The sequence below is a fragment of the Amphichorda felina genome (genome assembly GCF_050947745.1).
Source record: "Amphichorda felina strain 45539 chromosome Unknown scaffold_1, whole genome shotgun sequence".
Classification (NCBI taxonomy): domain Eukaryota; kingdom Fungi; phylum Ascomycota; class Sordariomycetes; order Hypocreales; family Bionectriaceae; genus Amphichorda; species Amphichorda felina.
In genome coordinates this window covers 3,514,764-3,530,238 of record NW_028145049.1, presented here as the reverse complement: position 1 = coordinate 3,530,238, position 15,475 = coordinate 3,514,764, and the positions used below count along the sequence as shown (strand labels likewise).

Below are 15,475 nucleotides of genomic sequence, written 5' to 3'. Positions count from 1 at the left end.
CAACGTACATTGGTTTAAGCATAACGGTATCCAGTTCAAATCCCCGGGGTGTGGTTCAGCATTGGAGCCCGGGAGAGGCTTCGATAGGCCTGTCGGAGGCCCGTCCGATAGGAATCATCTCCGACTCCGAGTGTCTCTTGATACGACCCCGGCCCGGCTCCATTTGCGGACAGGAATAAGGTAGCATCGTGTTGAACGAAAGAAGAAGGCTAGGCTAGAATTGATGCAAACAGGGATGTCATTTCCCACTACCCTGTGCCCTGACCCGTAGAGCTGGATCTGATGATGTGTATATCATGAGGAGCTCACAGCCTGTTGAGTCCCTCCCCCCGACCTCTGCCCACACGACCACTTCCCCTTTCTTTCCCCTTGTATTGCCGTCATCATGGCCTTGAAACAGCTTCTTGCGCTGGTCTTGGGCGCCTCGACTGCAGTGGCTCAACACCTCGTCCCCCGCAACGACAGTGTCAGTCCTCACTTTGATGCCGTCTCTAAATACATCGAGTCCATCGAAGACGACCTGTGGTCAATCAACAAGGAGATCCACGACAACCCCGAGCTTGGATTTGAGGAGGAAAAGGCCCATGACTTGTTAACGACATACCTGGAATCCCAGGATGGATGGAAGGTGACGAGGTCCGTCCACAACTTCAGCACGGCCTTTACGGCGGTCTTTGAGGGATCTGGAGATGGGCCCGTCGTGTCTTTCAACGCTGAGTATGGTGAGTTGATAAATAGCAGAGCTCGCGTCTACTCGACCGCTAACAGCCTCAGATGCTCTGCCCGAGCTTGGGCATGCCTGCGGACACAACCTCATCGCAACTGCTTCTCTGGCGGGTGCCCTGGCCACTGCTGAGATCATGCGATCGGAAAAGCTGTCTGGCAAGGTGGTCCTGTTTGGCACACCTGCCGAAGAAAGTATGTGTCTTCTGCTAGACAATGGGTTCCTTACTGCAACAACTTTGTAATACTTGCTGATCGTATGTAGGTCTTGGCGGAAAGATCCGTATGCTTGAGGCGGGTATCTTTGAAGACTACGGCATCGACGTCAGTATCATGGCACACCCTGGGACGTACGACACGCCCTACGCCAAGACCAACGCTGCCGACCGCTTCCAGGTCGAGTACTACGGCAAGGAGGCGCACGCCTCGGACGGGCCCCATGAGGGTATCAACGCCCAAGACGCCCTGGTGCTGGCGTACAACGCCGTCTCCATGCTCCGCCAGCAGTCGCTCTCGACGGACCAGATCCACGGCATCATCACCTCGGGGGGGTCGCGTGTCAACATCATCCCCAGCCTGGCCACGGCCTCGTTCCAGATCCGTTCGCAGGATGGCGCCGATCTAGAGAAGTGGACGGAGCGCGTCATGGCATGCTTCGAGGCCGGTGCCATCGCCACGGGCGCCAAGCTCAACCTCACCATGCTACCATACGGCTACGCCAACATGGTAACCAACAATATCATGGCCGAGTCGTACGCTAGCTGGTTCGCGGAGCTGGGTGGCAGTCTGAACGACCCTATCGTCGACAAGCTGAGAGATCCGTCCGCCAGCACCGACCAGGGCGATGTCAGCCACGCTTACCCCGCGATCCACCCCTGGTTTGCCATTGCTACGGCCAACGGTACAAAGCCGGAGACGGGCCCGCACACGACGGCCTTTGGCGAGGCTGCTGGTAGTAAGCCGGCATTTGAGCGGGCTCTGCGAACGTCTAAGGGACTAGCTGGCGTAGCGGTCGATATCCTGACCAAGGATGGGATGCTGGAGCGGATCAAGGAGGAGTTTGAGAATGTGGAGTTGTCTAAGCGCATGGTGCGTGGGATCGAATCGTCCATGTACTCGTATCCGTAAGGCAACGCCGTTCATCTTGACGGCCAAGTTCAGATTACTAGTAGGTAAATAGAATTCACGTGTGGTCGGTACTACCTTCATAGAGCATTCTTGGGAGAGATATCCGCCTCAAGGAGATGATACGCCGGATTTTTGAGATCTAGGCAAGCATGTTTCGCCAAGGAACCGGGGAAACTCGAAACGGTAAATGTCTGTTCAGTCACGTCCATCATAGGGCTCTGGCGCCCTGGTGTGTAAATTGTCCTGATCATATGTTTCTGCTCGTCGACTTGTTTCATGCAAAACGACCCGAGGCTGGGGCATGAAGCCTGGGGCATGGGGCATGAGCTTGGTCTGGCTTGGCGTCTCCTCGAATTCGGCCCATTCTCGCGGTCCGTTTCATTGAAGTGAGTCGCTGTGCCGCATTCACGGCTCGCAGAAGCAGGTGCGGAATAGGCTGTATTTGTATCCGTAATGGATCGTGGTTGCTCGATGTATTGGAGTTATATGTAGGCGTGACTGTAATTAATTACGACCGGCATGAGCCCCTTCGGTTGGAAGGGCCGGAACGCGTGATTGCTTGACTCGCCGAGTTGAACGTGGAGGAGACTGGGGATGAAAGCTCTTGGGGGCCGCTTGCGCAGGCACAAGACGCCACTAGCAGGCTGAAACAAAACGATGACTAGGGTCTTGACAAGATGCACCAATGGCCAATGGGATGGCGAATCTGTTTTGACAGGGGGCGGACCTCTTGCATCCCCGAGCATTGTTGGCTCGACTGACGAGAAGAATGTTGGTGGTGAACTGGCAAATGCGCGCACAGCGCACCAGCTGCAATGTGATGCTGACGACGAAGAACGTGCCGTGCGCTGGGGCCAGACAGCGCATTGAGAGTACGAGTAGAAGGGCCTCATTAGCACAGGCGGCCGCGTTGGAAAGGATTTGCAGATGCGTAGGTGAGCAGATGAATAGGTGGCAGCGGCAGACTAAGAGGATGAAGGCTTCTTTCTGCGAGTACTATGTACTAGGTACAGAGTACTCGTAGGCTGCTGAAACCATCGAAACGAAGGTGCCACCACAGCTGGCTGGAAGTAGCTGCAGGAGCCACCCGACTGGTGCAACCGCCCCAAGGTGCCTGGGTCTCGATAAAAAGAACCCGGCATCAATATCTGTCGCTAGTACTCCGTACAACACAGCGCGTTGATGCTGGCTTGTTGCGTCATGCGGCTATATTCGCTTTATCTACTGCCTCATTCGAGACTTATTCTATTCTTCTTCCTTGCTTTAATCCCGCGTGCTGGTACTAGCCGCCCACCCGTTGTTGGGCAAACTCCGAAAGTTGACGGTTGACAGTTTATGGTCCTGAGCGGCGCTTGTGGGCGGCCTGTTAGCGAGCCAGAGGGGTTCTTCGCGATCACCCGATGTGGAAACTGGAACCTGGCGCCAGCACTAGCGGGGCCATTGGGGATCCCCTGGACCAACAGCAACAAAGTTTCCAGGCCGCTTTGCAAGTTGGAGGGCAGCCACGAGGGAAAAGACCGCCAGGGGGCCGCCTGCTGGCCCCGGCTGGGCGTCTGGCTACTTGTGGTCAGGGCAGGAGCCAGGAACAGGGCTCAGGCAGGGGGGATGATACGTGATGCCTCCCCGTTGATGCCTTCCTTCCATATCACTGGCACTCCTGCCCGATCCCTCTCGTTGTCGCCCTCCTGTGTCTCTGCATCACCGCTCAGCCGTGCGTCCTTTCACTTCTCGACGCGAGCGCAGGTTCACGTTCACCTCTCTCTTTTGACGTGAACTCGCTCCGCTTCTCTTCTTCGCCGCAATCTAGAACTGTGTTCTTTTTTGTTTGATCGCTGGATCGAATTGACTCTCACCCATCAAACAGTCGCAAAACATTCTCCTTGGCACACACACCAGAGACAAAATCAACATCAAACGGTCATTGAACAAGCAAGCAAGCTTGACAGAAACCATTCGTTTAGGCCAAAAGGCAGCCGAGCTTCCCTTTGGACCGCCACTGATAGACGTTATATTGTGGGCGCGTGAGTAGCGACTCACTCACACGAGGCTCACCTTCTCTCAAAGGAGCTGGATTCCTTTGACACTGTCGCGTAAAGCCCATCCTTCACCACCTCACACATCTGCGCAAAGCTTGGCGTCAATCCGTCGCCGTCACCGTCGCCATCGCCATCTCCCGCTAGTCTGACTCTGGACTGGCACTCGTGCGCTCAGCGTTGACAGTTGAAACGGCGTCGCCCCAGCCGAGTCATTCGTCGGTCACCCGCGATATTTGCTCACAAGCGCCGGATCGTCGCACACCGATTGCTAGACAAAGTTAACACGACTACTTTTGTCTGAATCGCCTCCATCACCGGCGGTTCTCTACCCCTTTCTTCCTTTGTTTCCAATTTTGCTTGTTCCCTAAGGATCTCGACTTTCGCCGTCATCCCCGCACTCGTTGCAGCTCTCGGTGGCTACCTTCCGACTTCAGATTTAGATGCTACACTGAAGTGGGTTGCATCCGAAACATCGCCGCCAACCACCACCCAGCGTAACGTTTCCCGACTAGGAAAGCCACGGTACTTCCAACACCACCTGGATTCTACTGTTTACCAAATCGCTGCCTCACCTGTTGATCACGTTGCGACAACTGGTCACAAGCCACCGTTGGCACTGCGACGAAACGCCAACCTCCCTTCTTCCTATTTGAACCTCCGTCCACATCACTCGATCCTGACGACTTCAACTGATCTTGAGCTTTGAGTTGCTCCAATCCCACCATGTCGCTATCACGGGCCTTCACGACCCGGAGGGTCAAGGGGAACAACGACCTCGGGGACAGCGCCAAGGTTCCCCATCGCAGCAACACGCTCCACAAGCCGTCTTCGCAGCAGCCACTACGCCACAAGATTTCGGCTCCCGTTCAACTCGTCCACACTACCAACATGCTCTCGTACAACGCACCCGATATTGTCCCCCCACGACCGTCTAGGACCAATTTAGCCACGGCAAAGACAACTTCGGACGAGTCCGACTCCATGAGGACGAATGAGTCGACACCACCGACCAGCCCAGATGACGAGCCCCATGACGAGTTGCGCATTCCCCAGCCGAACCATCTCTCCACTTACTTCATGGCTCCGGGGTCCACTATCGCTGGACCCCCGGCCGACGCGCCGGCCATACCCAAGCGGTCACCCTCTCACACCAAGAAGATCTCATACGACATCATGGGCCGTAAGGGATCCGTGTCGCGCATGTCCAAAGAGTCGGACCAGTCCAACCATAGCCTCACTTTCTCACGATCGTCCTCAACGTCCACCACAGCATCGTCAACAGCACCCACTACGGCACCCTATACGGTAAAGCGGGCACCTCCGATGCCCCAGTCTGTTCCGAAAATGGCACCGATCCCCCAGTCACAACGCCCACCGGCCAAGGTGGATACCAACCCGTTTGGGGCTGAGTTAGCTCAGGTCACTGAGCTTGCTGAGGAGTTCAGCAACAAGGGTCGACTGGATGTCGTTGATGAGGACGAGCAGTATCTTAGATCGCGAGGTCTTTCCAAATTAAGCGCCGACGACTACCTCAACGATGTCCACGCTCTCATGGCAACATTCTGGCCGCAGCCTACACACTCCAAGCCAGCAACGCCACTATGGATCTAGAAGACAAGTAGGAGCATTGCGCAGACAGACCCTGGAGGTCACACGATACGTTTGGTTGTACATATTCCCTGGGGTTGTGGCACATGAGGGCATGTTTAGCTCGGAGTACAGAGACAGACGAACAAAATACTGGCAGGCATGGCTGGACTCTCTTTAACATGAGAATTATGGATACCACTTTTGTTTTTGATTTTTTAGGCAGCCGTCTAGTCATGAGACATTTGGCACAGGCGTTATCACACTGGACTGGAAGCATTTCGTTTTATCATGACATGTAGGTAGATTATGATGTCTTCACTCTCTGGCATTTCAGGTGCCGAATTGACATATACCACGAATTTCCTGTCTTGTGCATCACCTCATAGCCTCGGCTTTGATGTTGTGAACAGAGGGGTTGCCGCTGATGGCATTGGGGACCCTGGTCCGATAGACGGAAGATGGTGCCCCGCGATATTGCCACACGGCCCGTCCTAGGACATGCGGGGATGCAGATGAGGCCACTGGTCTGGGCCCTGGGGGGTGTCTTGATATATGATGATGTGAGAGGATGCCATGGCCGGCTCGCATGTGGCGTTGTGCCACTGTGTTGTTGGACGGGGGCATAGCTGCGTGGTGACTGGGATTCAAAGCTGGAGACAGAAATCGGGGATGCCTACTAGTAGGCAGTTCTCGTCGATGGGACATACTGGCTCACAACGGGGGAGAGCGGTATACGAATATTACTTTCATCAACTTATTGATCGGCTCAACTAATAGTAGAGAGACTAATAGAATGACACTAAGGCAAAAGTCTGACTCTAAGGAGATGAAACACCTTATCGGGCAAGTCTACCCATGATGCAGGTACTTAAGTACAGTAGTAGGCAAGATACCGAAAGTACCTAAGAGCAGCCGGCTAATGCAAGTTGCAATTAAATAGTACAGTACTCGGCAGCGCTGACTACGGAATCAAAACTTACCTGGGAGCAAGGACGGTACCAGGCCACCGTATTCTACTTAGAGCTTTTAGATGGCCTTCTATTGGAATTTACCGCCGCCTTTACCGGGATCAAATGGGGTTCGGAAAACTTCATCCAGGCTGTCCGGGATTTCGTGTATGAATGGATGAAAATGGATGGATGACTGAGAAGTGTCAACGAACCGCTCTCCTCGTTGTGCCTTGGGACATGTTCTGAAATTGCCGGAGCGGCATTATGGGAGCGGGATCCTCTTCCCTAATTCAATATACTTACAACGTTCGCTTCAAGGTCGTCAAGCCTGTTGCGTGGGACCACATCGATATCTTGGACACGTTCCGCCTCATCGCCATCGGGGGTGAGGGACACCTTGCCCCTGGGAAAAGACTTAGCAATCACATCATGAACCTGGTTATGCAAAACCTCTGCGAGACGCAAACATAGGAAACTATAGGTATTGCGAGCGATATGAAGAATTGACTTAATGAACGAATTACCGAGTTAGACGTAACCGTCGAGCCCTGGCTTGCAGTTACTATTTGGTCAGGCCCTGGGGCGGACTTTGATAAAAGATGACATGTTCATGGCCGAAGAAGAATTATTACAGGACTCGTAATGAGTCAGTACGTTTCCTACCTTGGTCCCAGCTTGTATCGTGAGAAGGGTGCTGATGAATCCATATTTCTGACTCCTGAGTCCAGCATGCAACTCGTAAAATATCAACCCCACGTCTTGGTGGTTTGTTGCGCCGGAACCAAGACTGCTATTCAATCCTCGGCTGTTGACAGATCCTAGGCTGCCAACCGAGATGTACCGGGCAAAATACGAATGGAAGGAAGAAATGCGTCTGGTAGACGAGAGGTGCTTAAAAGAATAGAGGCGTCCGGAAGAACAGATCCGTCAGGGAGAAGCGACAGTTGCAGAGTTTGCAACATGGTGGAATTGACACCGTTGTTGCCAGCGTTTGGGGTTCGTCAAGACTTTGGGGTCGGCCTATACAACCGAAACGAGTAGCATTTGGAAACACAGCGAGGAGAACAAGCGGAAGCTTTGGGGGATAGCAAGAAAACCAGGGAGACCCAGCGAGCATTTCGTGCATTTGAAACATAACCTCTATACCTGTCCCAGATCGCGCCTGCGCCCTCAAACACTGATTCGCGCCCATGAAACGTGCTAGCTCTATCGGTGACAAACACGCTCGTGAAAAACACACAAGGGAAAGGGAAATATGGTGGTGGTGGTGGTAGTAGTACAAAGCTTTATCGACCTCCCAAGGGTTCTACGGACTTGACGAGGTCGGTGATGGTGACAATCTTGTATCCCCGGCGGCGTAGCTCCGGTAGGACGATGCGTAGCATGGGGGCCGTCCAGCTCCGCCGGTCGTGGCATATGATGATGGCGCCCGGGTGGACCATGCCTAGGATGTGGCGGGCGTTGACATCGGGGTAGGGGATCTGGGGGTCGTGCGGGTAGACGCTGCCGAGGACGATGCGGAAGCCCTTGTTGCCGAGCACGTCGCGCATGCGGTAGCTGAAGAGACCCGAGCCCGGGCGGAAGTAGTTGTTAGTCAGGACGCGGCCCTCGGCGGCGTAGGCAGATTCGAGCTTGGTCCGGACCTCGTACAGCTGCTGCTCAAGCTGGTTGATGGGCAGGGAGCGGCTGGCCTCGTCGCGCATGGCATGGTTGGCGAGCTCGTGGCCCGAGCGGACGAGGCGGCGGAGGACGTCCTCGCGGCCATCGACTTGAGAGCCGATGACAAAGAAGGTGGCGCGGGCGTCGTTGTCGTGTAGGATCTGCATGATCTCGTCGGTGTGGGCCGAGGGAGCGTCGTCGATGGAGAGGGCGACTATCTTCTCGGTCGTGTCCTGCTCGAACAGCACGTCCGGGTATTTGGCGCGCAGGTAGGAGATGACGTAGCGCGGGGGTCGGTAGATGCAGTAGGCGGCGTAGAAGGGGAAGATGAGGAAGAGGACGAGCAGGGCGAGGAGGGCGAGGGTCGCCATGCGGTTGCGGCGCACGCGGCGGCGGACCTTGGCGGGGAGACGGAAGAGGGAGAGTCGGGGCATGGCGGTTGCTTTTTGAGGGTTTATAAAAGAGTGTCGGTGGGTCGGTTGATGTTGTCTTCGGAGGCAACTCAGGATGGCTTCATCCTTGGGTCGTGTGTTGCATCCCGTGATAGTGGTCGGTTGCTTTGGCCTTGAAACGAGGGCAATGGGAGACGGGGGACTGGAGATAGGAGAGTTACTCCTTAAGGTCTCCTAGGAGTAGATTCCGGAGAAAGAAGCCAGGTAAGCTGGAGGCGTAGTATAAGCAGCGGTATTTTCGTTCAGTCGCCAAGTCGGAGTCGTAAATATCGTTTCGTGACACCCTGGCGTGTTCGTCGTCGCCCTTGGGTTGAGTAAAGTACATGCAGCTCTCCTAGGGGGGGCGCGGCTAATAAATTGAAGTGGAAATTCTTGGGTTGGAGCTTGGATGCCCCCACTCCTTGTGGCTGCCATCATTGAATGTGGCTTGTGGGGGTCGGCAAGCCACATCATAGTATCAGTTACCCCTGCTGATCTGCTCCTTCCTCACTCCGTATTACCTACCTCTAACTTCCCTTGGCCAGGGTTGCGGTTGCATGAAGACTGCATCTCGATGACAGCATCATGCTCTACTCCATTAGTAAGATAAGGTCACTACTGGCCAGGTTGCCATAGAGCTGAGACCAAGGTCGGCAACCTTCCCAAGCCGCGAGAGCGAGACATTCAGGTCACTGGCTAGGAACATGATTGCTTCTCTTTCATGATATTAGTTCAACTGTAGCACCTATAAACTCTATGCTTCTCTAACTCTCAGCCTTGAGCGCCTCGAAACCCTGCGCAAGATCCTGCTTTAGATCCTCAAGCCCCTCCACTCCGATGCTCACCCGCAGCAGCCTCTTGTCCACGGCCGAATCCGACATGGCGCGCCACTCAATCAGACTCTCCACGCCTCCCAGGCTCGTCGCGTGGTGGAACAGCCGCAGCTTGCTGGGCAGGCGCCTGGCCTTGTCGCTGTCCTTCATCCACAGCGCGAACACGGCCCCGTAGCCCCCGGGCATCTGCTTGCGCAGCCAGCTCCCCTCGACCGCCGCCTCGGGCTGCACACTGGCGTGCTGGATCTTCAGCACCGTCGCGGCCGCGGCGCTCGACGCGTCGCCCAGCTGCGCCGCCAGCCACGACACCAGCGCCGTCGCCGTCTCGCTCTGCCGCCTCACCCGCAGCTCCAGCGTCCGCAGCGAACGCATCCCCAGCCACCCCTCGAAGCTGCCCATGACGGACCCCAGCACTAGCCGGTCATCCAGCAGGCCCTTGGCCAGGTCCGTCCGCTCCGGCCGCACGGACAGCACGCCGCACAGCATGTCCGAGTGCCCGCCAAAGTACTTTGTGCCGCTGTGCATGACCACGTCGGCGCCCTGCGCGAAGGGGTCCTGCAGCGGCGGCGGCGCAAACGTCGCGTCCACCGTCAGGTACGCGCCCCGGGCGCGCGCAATGTCGGCGTAGTGCTGGAGGTCGCGCGCCTCGCCCGTCGGGTTGAGGGGCGTCTCCACGTGGATGACGTCGCCCTCCTGCAGCTCCGACGGGTCGCAGTCGAGGGCCAGCTGCTGCAGGCCCGTCAGGCGTGAGAGCACCTGGATCACGCCGTGGCAGCCGTGGTAGCCGCCGCCGATGGCGATGCGCTTCGGGTTGAGGCGCACCAGCATAGCGTGGAAAGCTGCCAGCCCGGACGCATAGACCACGGAGGGCCCGCCGAGGAGCGATGTGAGGATGGCCTCGATGCGGACCGTGCTGGGGTTGGAGTCTCGCGAGTAGATGTGCGAGTCACGTGGCGCCGCGGGCTGGGCACACGAAGTTAGTATAGACCTCGTGTGCCTCCAACGCAATGGACACCTACATCAATGTTGTCCCAGCCCAGGAGCTGATCCGGGTCGTCGCTGTACCGGAACGTAGTGCTGACATGCATGGCCGGCGCAACGGCGCGGTGCACGGAGATGCCATCATCGGCATGGACGGCCCTGGATGCCATGGACAGGCCGGATCCGGACCCGGACACGGGGTTGACGGCGCCGGGGGCGCCCGCCGCAGTGTCTGAGACCATTGTAATAGTTGTAAAGAACCGGGGTGATATTCTAAAACTCTCTAGATTAGAAGCTCCAGTCTCAATTTGTATCAAGTTGAAGAGACCTTTTTATGTCATAGTGGGAATGGCCGAGGAAGACATCTTGAAGGGCGTGCATAGAGGGGGCTTGAAGCGGGGCAGCACGCCATTCGAAGTGCCGCCACCGGTCACCTCCGGAATTCGGGGATCGGGTTCCTCGTATTAAGCTATTATGTGATATGTTAATCTGGCCCGGGTCGCTTTCTACCTTTTTTTTTGGTGTTCCAACGGCATTTAAAACGGCTGTCGGAGACCCACATACTTAGGTTATGGGTAGGTGGGTACTCGGAGGTAGACTCTCTGCGCCATGTATCGAAACATCCCATTCGAATGGAATCGCCTCCGGCCACAGAGGACCTGAAGGAACTTGTATTATCATTAATCGTATATATGTGTGCTCACTGGGCTCGGGTGGCCTCCGGTGATGGCACTCGTACTCGTGCCATGCTCGTAACCTCCTGGTCTCGTTCCTGAGCGCTCGATCGTCTCAGGCCTCTATCATGCCCCCTAGTATCCCGTACAGTAGCGACTGCGTGTCTAGCCCAACCCGTCCATAAACGCCTGTTCAAAGATATTATAACACATGTCCGGGACATATACATTACCCCGCCGCATTTGTTTCCCTCTCGTTTTTCGGGCCTATGAGGCATCTTGGCCATCCGGCGTCACCAGGACCTTGGGATGGTCCATAGTGCCCAGTTCAGAGCCCTGGCCGCTCTGCCCTCTCTTGCGGCCTGGGTTGAGAAAGCGCGAGACGGTGCCTTGGGTCGTGGCATCCCTCTCCTGGCCATCGGAGAACTTGGAGAAGAAGTTGCGCTTCCGGGTCTGCTGGGTCGGTTGCTGGTGCGGGTGGTGCTTCTGGTCGTCCAGTCCAACATCCTCAAAGGCCTCCTCTACGGTCGAGGTCGGGCGCTCCATCTTACGGTCGGCAGCCGACCTAGGGAGCCGAGCAAAGCGGGCGGAGTCGAGGCTGCCTCGGGTAGAGGCATCGGGGTTGGTGATCGGGGAGCGGGCCGAAATATCCTGCGCCAAGGGGAATTAATGCGCCGCCCCGTGACATATTGGGCACGGTTGGGATGGGATGGGCCGAACAACGTACAAATGATCGCCTGTACGAGTCGAAGGACTCGCGGGATATGGAAAAATGCTCAATGTCGCCGAAGCTGCTCCTGGTGTCGCTTGACGTGCGCGCAAGGTACTTCCGGGGCCACTGGCCCTTCTCCTCTGTGGGTGATGGCTGCACGAAGACCCAGTCAGTATGACCATTGCGACCATGGGAGGCTAGGGGAGGGGAAAGAGACCCCCCTATATGAGCACTTACAGGAAGATAGACACCGCTGTCGTTGACAACTGTTGCAGCGTCACAGTGTCAGTGGACTGTTCGGGGGGTCTTCTGACTCTCGGGAGGCGCAGAATTGGAGGTCACGCACCGCTCATCTTGTATTCACCGGTGTCTTGGCTCCTGGTGCTGCGGATGCTGAGGACCGAAGAGGCCTTGGAGCCGACCGTGTCAACACGCTCAAAGCCGGGTGCATCGCGCTGCTCGGGACGAAGATTGTCGTCGACATTGGCGGCGCCGCGGCGGGTGAAGGGGTTGCGGATGGGCATGGCGTGTTGGTGGCAATGGCCGATCACACAAAGACACTGCTTGCTGAGAATGCGCGACGAGAACGCAGGCGTCCAGAGTCAAGCGGGAGAAGACCTAAGGGGACGACACAAAGCGCAAACAGATTGAAGACGAGAGAAATTAGAATGTCGGGCGAATTGGGTTTGCGGGAAGAAGAAGAAGAACAAGGAGCGGCGGGAGGACGGAGACTTTGACGGGTGATCGCTGATCAGACCAGACGCATGGACGATGCAGCCCCCCGGCCTGCTGGGAGCGATCGACATTGGGACCGTGGCGGTGGAGGGCAGCAGCACACCAGCACACCAGCACCTTCCACTTGGCTTGGAAGTTGGGCGCTCACACAGCACTGACACAGCAGGCCCAGCGCCGAATCCACCGGGCGGCCCCGCCTTTGCACCTGCCGACTCGTGAAGGTTGGCTGTTTACTGGCTGGCAAATACTGGCTGGCTGGCGCCTCGGTTCGGATGCCCGGCGTGGGGGGGAAAGTCAGGCATTTCATGATTTCTGGGTCGGCAGGTGCCTTGTAACCGTGCCTACCTTACCTTACCTGCATGCACAAACGCCCGGGCCGTCATCGATTCATCTAGCACCTATTAATCCTCTTTTCCAAGATCCTGTCCTCGCCTGGTGTGATGTTCTGACTTTAGATCGCCCCAGATCGTCGTTCTCGATGGCTCGGCACCATCATGGCCGCGCGAATAGAGGCGGACCTGCAGACGGCACAGTCCACAGCCACCCTGAGTCTCACTGATCATCATTGTCGGCCACCATTGTCGGTCACCATTGTCGGTCACCATTGTCGGTCACTAGTGTGCGACCACCTAGGTTCGCTTGGCACCCGTGAGCATGACGGGGCGATGGCGATTGCGGCAAATCCGTGCCCCCGCCCCATCGGAGTCTGAAGAACCCGGTAAGCCCGTCATGCCAGAGCTGCTAGGAATGTCCCACGGCGAAACGGCGCCTGTTGATCCCGACCTCGTTTGTCGTCCATGCTGCCTCCTCGTTGGCTGGCTACTTGGTTGTGATCTCATCATCTCGAACCAGCGCAGACTTTCCCGGCTATGCACTAGCTGGGCCGGGCCAGCATAAACGTGAACTGACTTTGCCTGGTTTGCCAGTGTGACGAATCGGAGTCCCGATTGATATTTCCAGAAGAAATACCGTTTCGCTTCTGTTCTGCCCCAATGTTGGTCCAACTTTGCTTCAGCTCTCCAGCGTGACGAAGGGAGAACACCGTCACTGAGTCAGCCCACGGCCATTGAGAGCCGTGAGAGGGCGACTGGCGAGATGCAGCCCTAGCCTGACCCAAGGGCGCGGGCAGGCACAGTTGGATGGGCCGGATCGGTGGGATGGGCTGCTGATATTGGCTGCTGAGTGCGATGATGTTGCTACCCGACAAGTGTCTCGTCCAGCAACTGCGTGGTCCCGCCATGGAAATGGCCGTGCCTGGCTGTAACTATGTTTGTTTGGCTCTTCCGAGTGCCTCAGCTGCTCCCTTCCTGAGCCCCCGGCTGACATGTCTTTCTTGGTCTCCTCAATTCAGGGGTATGTTCGCCATATTCCGTCGCTTTGCTCCAGTGGAGACGAAATGCGAGGTGTTCGTACGAATGCGTCCCATCAAAATGGCGAGCGCTCGAACGAGCTCTGACATCACAGTATACCCCTTTCTCACGGTTTTGCGTTCAGTTCTGCGAGAGCACTGAGCGGTGAATCACTCCAAGCTCAGATAGACCGGCCACGTGCTGGAAAGTCTTTCCTCGTTCAATATCTGTTGCACAAATCGCAAACATCTCGCTCGAATTTTGGGGCCCTTCTCTCGATATCACGATCTTCCACCGTCGGATGGCCTTATCTAAAGGCAATGAGCAGTCGTGAAGATGGGCGCCTTCTTTATTGGATGGGAGCTGTGGCAGTCAATGACGTTTGTGAGTGAACTTTTGATGGATTTGATATTCTAAATGGTCTCCACGCTAACACGGTGCCTGTCAGGTTCTTGGCTGCTGCATCGTCCTTGTCTTTGGCCTCGGTCTAGTCAAGCTCTGGCGGACGAATCGAGCGGTGCGCAAGGTAGAAGTCTTGGACGACGAGACACGAGCGCGGAGATCAGACATGGCATACTGCGGTATGGACACAGGGCGGGTTGATGATATCCCCTTTGGAGTTCGCGCCATCCAGCAGGGCGTTGAGGTGGACGGGATCTGGATTTCGCACTCAGTGTCTGGCAACGGTAGTCAAGCTGCGTCTTCGGTTACTCTCCCAGGCGATGAAGGGGACCATGTCGCAGGTAAAGGCAAGACTCCCGAGAGAAGACTGAGAGAGGGCAGCACATGCAAATCCAACAGCTCAGGGACGATGGACGAGCCTCCCCATCCGGCACCTCACCATGTTCCCGCAACGATAAGGGACAGGTACCTCGCTCAGTCCGATCTCGACCCGAGCGAATTACAGGAGACAGTTGCCACGCCGCTTACATGGCATCTCGACTCATACATTCCAAGTGGAACCTCTCTCCGGCTCCTCTCAGGACCCCAACATCGCATCCCCGCAACGGCTGAAACGCAGACAAGCGAACCGGGTGAATCTGTAGTATATGGGGCTGCGAGGATATACGCAAATAGGGACTTTCGACGACTAAACATGGGCTTTGAGGTCCTTCCCGCGGGAGCGCTTGGGGCAAGACGGGAACTTGGAGACGGGAGCGATGTCAGCGCAGGCTCTAGGCATGCCCAACGATATAAAGATCCTAAACACACTGAGCCACGCCGTGGAAGACTCCGAAAGATGGCCCCGGTGCCTCATCTCAGGCCGGAGGGATGATATTACATAGCTACACTATATACGGAGGACTGCGTGAGCGCCCAGGAGAGCACGCCATATAATAGCCCCAATTAGCAAAGCACGCCATTTTGCTGCCCAAACGGCGCAATCCATCGTACCTAGGCTGCGGGTCTCAGCTGCAGGGATGCGGAATTGTCGAGTGCAAGGTGCCGAGTTGCCGGAGATAGTAACCTTTCACTGCCTCTTACAGCATCACCGAGCTCGACGTCGACGGTGATGGTTGCCCCTCGTCTCCCGCTCGTAGTCCGAAGTTCGGGGGTTGAGCGTGGGCGGGGGAGGGAGCGCCGACGTTGACGCCCCTCGTCAAGCACACAGTATATATAATATAGTATAAAGACACAACCTAGCATTTATTAAATTCGGAGTACTATCTCTTT

The 15,475-nt window shown here is 56.3% G+C and overlaps 5 protein-coding genes across 5 annotated transcripts; 2 read left to right on the top strand and 3 right to left on the bottom strand.

Annotated features, from left to right (window-relative positions):
* Positions 1–385: 385 nt before the first annotated feature.
* Positions 386–1,851, top strand: ACO1O0_001144 (M20 family metallopeptidase; the record flags this gene model as incomplete). The annotated part of the gene is made up of 3 exons (XM_083190635.1): positions 386–722; positions 769–918; positions 989–1,851. The coding sequence occupies 3 exons, from the start codon at positions 386–388 to the stop codon at positions 1,849–1,851; spliced, it is 1,350 nt and encodes a 449-aa protein (XP_083054494.1).
* Positions 1,852–4,610: 2,759 nt separating this feature from the next.
* On the top strand, positions 4,611–5,498 carry ACO1O0_001143 (uncharacterized protein; the record flags this gene model as incomplete). Its single annotated transcript, XM_083190634.1, has 1 exon — positions 4,611–5,498. One exon carries the CDS (start codon positions 4,611–4,613, stop codon positions 5,496–5,498), a length of 888 nt encoding a protein of 295 aa, XP_083054493.1.
* Positions 5,499–7,713: 2,215 nt separating this feature from the next.
* Positions 7,714–8,520, bottom strand: ACO1O0_001142 (chitin deacetylase family protein; the record flags this gene model as incomplete). Its single annotated transcript, XM_083190633.1, has 1 exon — positions 7,714–8,520. One exon carries the CDS (start codon positions 8,518–8,520, stop codon positions 7,714–7,716), a length of 807 nt encoding a protein of 268 aa, XP_083054492.1.
* Positions 8,521–9,281: 761 nt separating this feature from the next.
* On the bottom strand, positions 9,282–10,573 carry ACO1O0_001141 (Cys/Met metabolism PLP-dependent enzyme-domain-containing protein; the record flags this gene model as incomplete). Its single annotated transcript, XM_083190632.1, has 2 exons — positions 9,282–10,313; positions 10,370–10,573. 2 exons carry the CDS (start codon positions 10,571–10,573, stop codon positions 9,282–9,284), a joined length of 1,236 nt encoding a protein of 411 aa, XP_083054491.1.
* Positions 10,574–11,272: 699 nt separating this feature from the next.
* On the bottom strand, positions 11,273–12,241 carry ACO1O0_001140 (uncharacterized protein; the record flags this gene model as incomplete). Its single annotated transcript, XM_083190631.1, has 4 exons — positions 11,273–11,656; positions 11,733–11,870; positions 11,955–11,983; positions 12,064–12,241. The coding sequence occupies 4 exons, from the start codon at positions 12,239–12,241 to the stop codon at positions 11,273–11,275; spliced, it is 729 nt and encodes a 242-aa protein (XP_083054490.1).
* Positions 12,242–15,475: the final 3,234 nt, after the last annotated feature.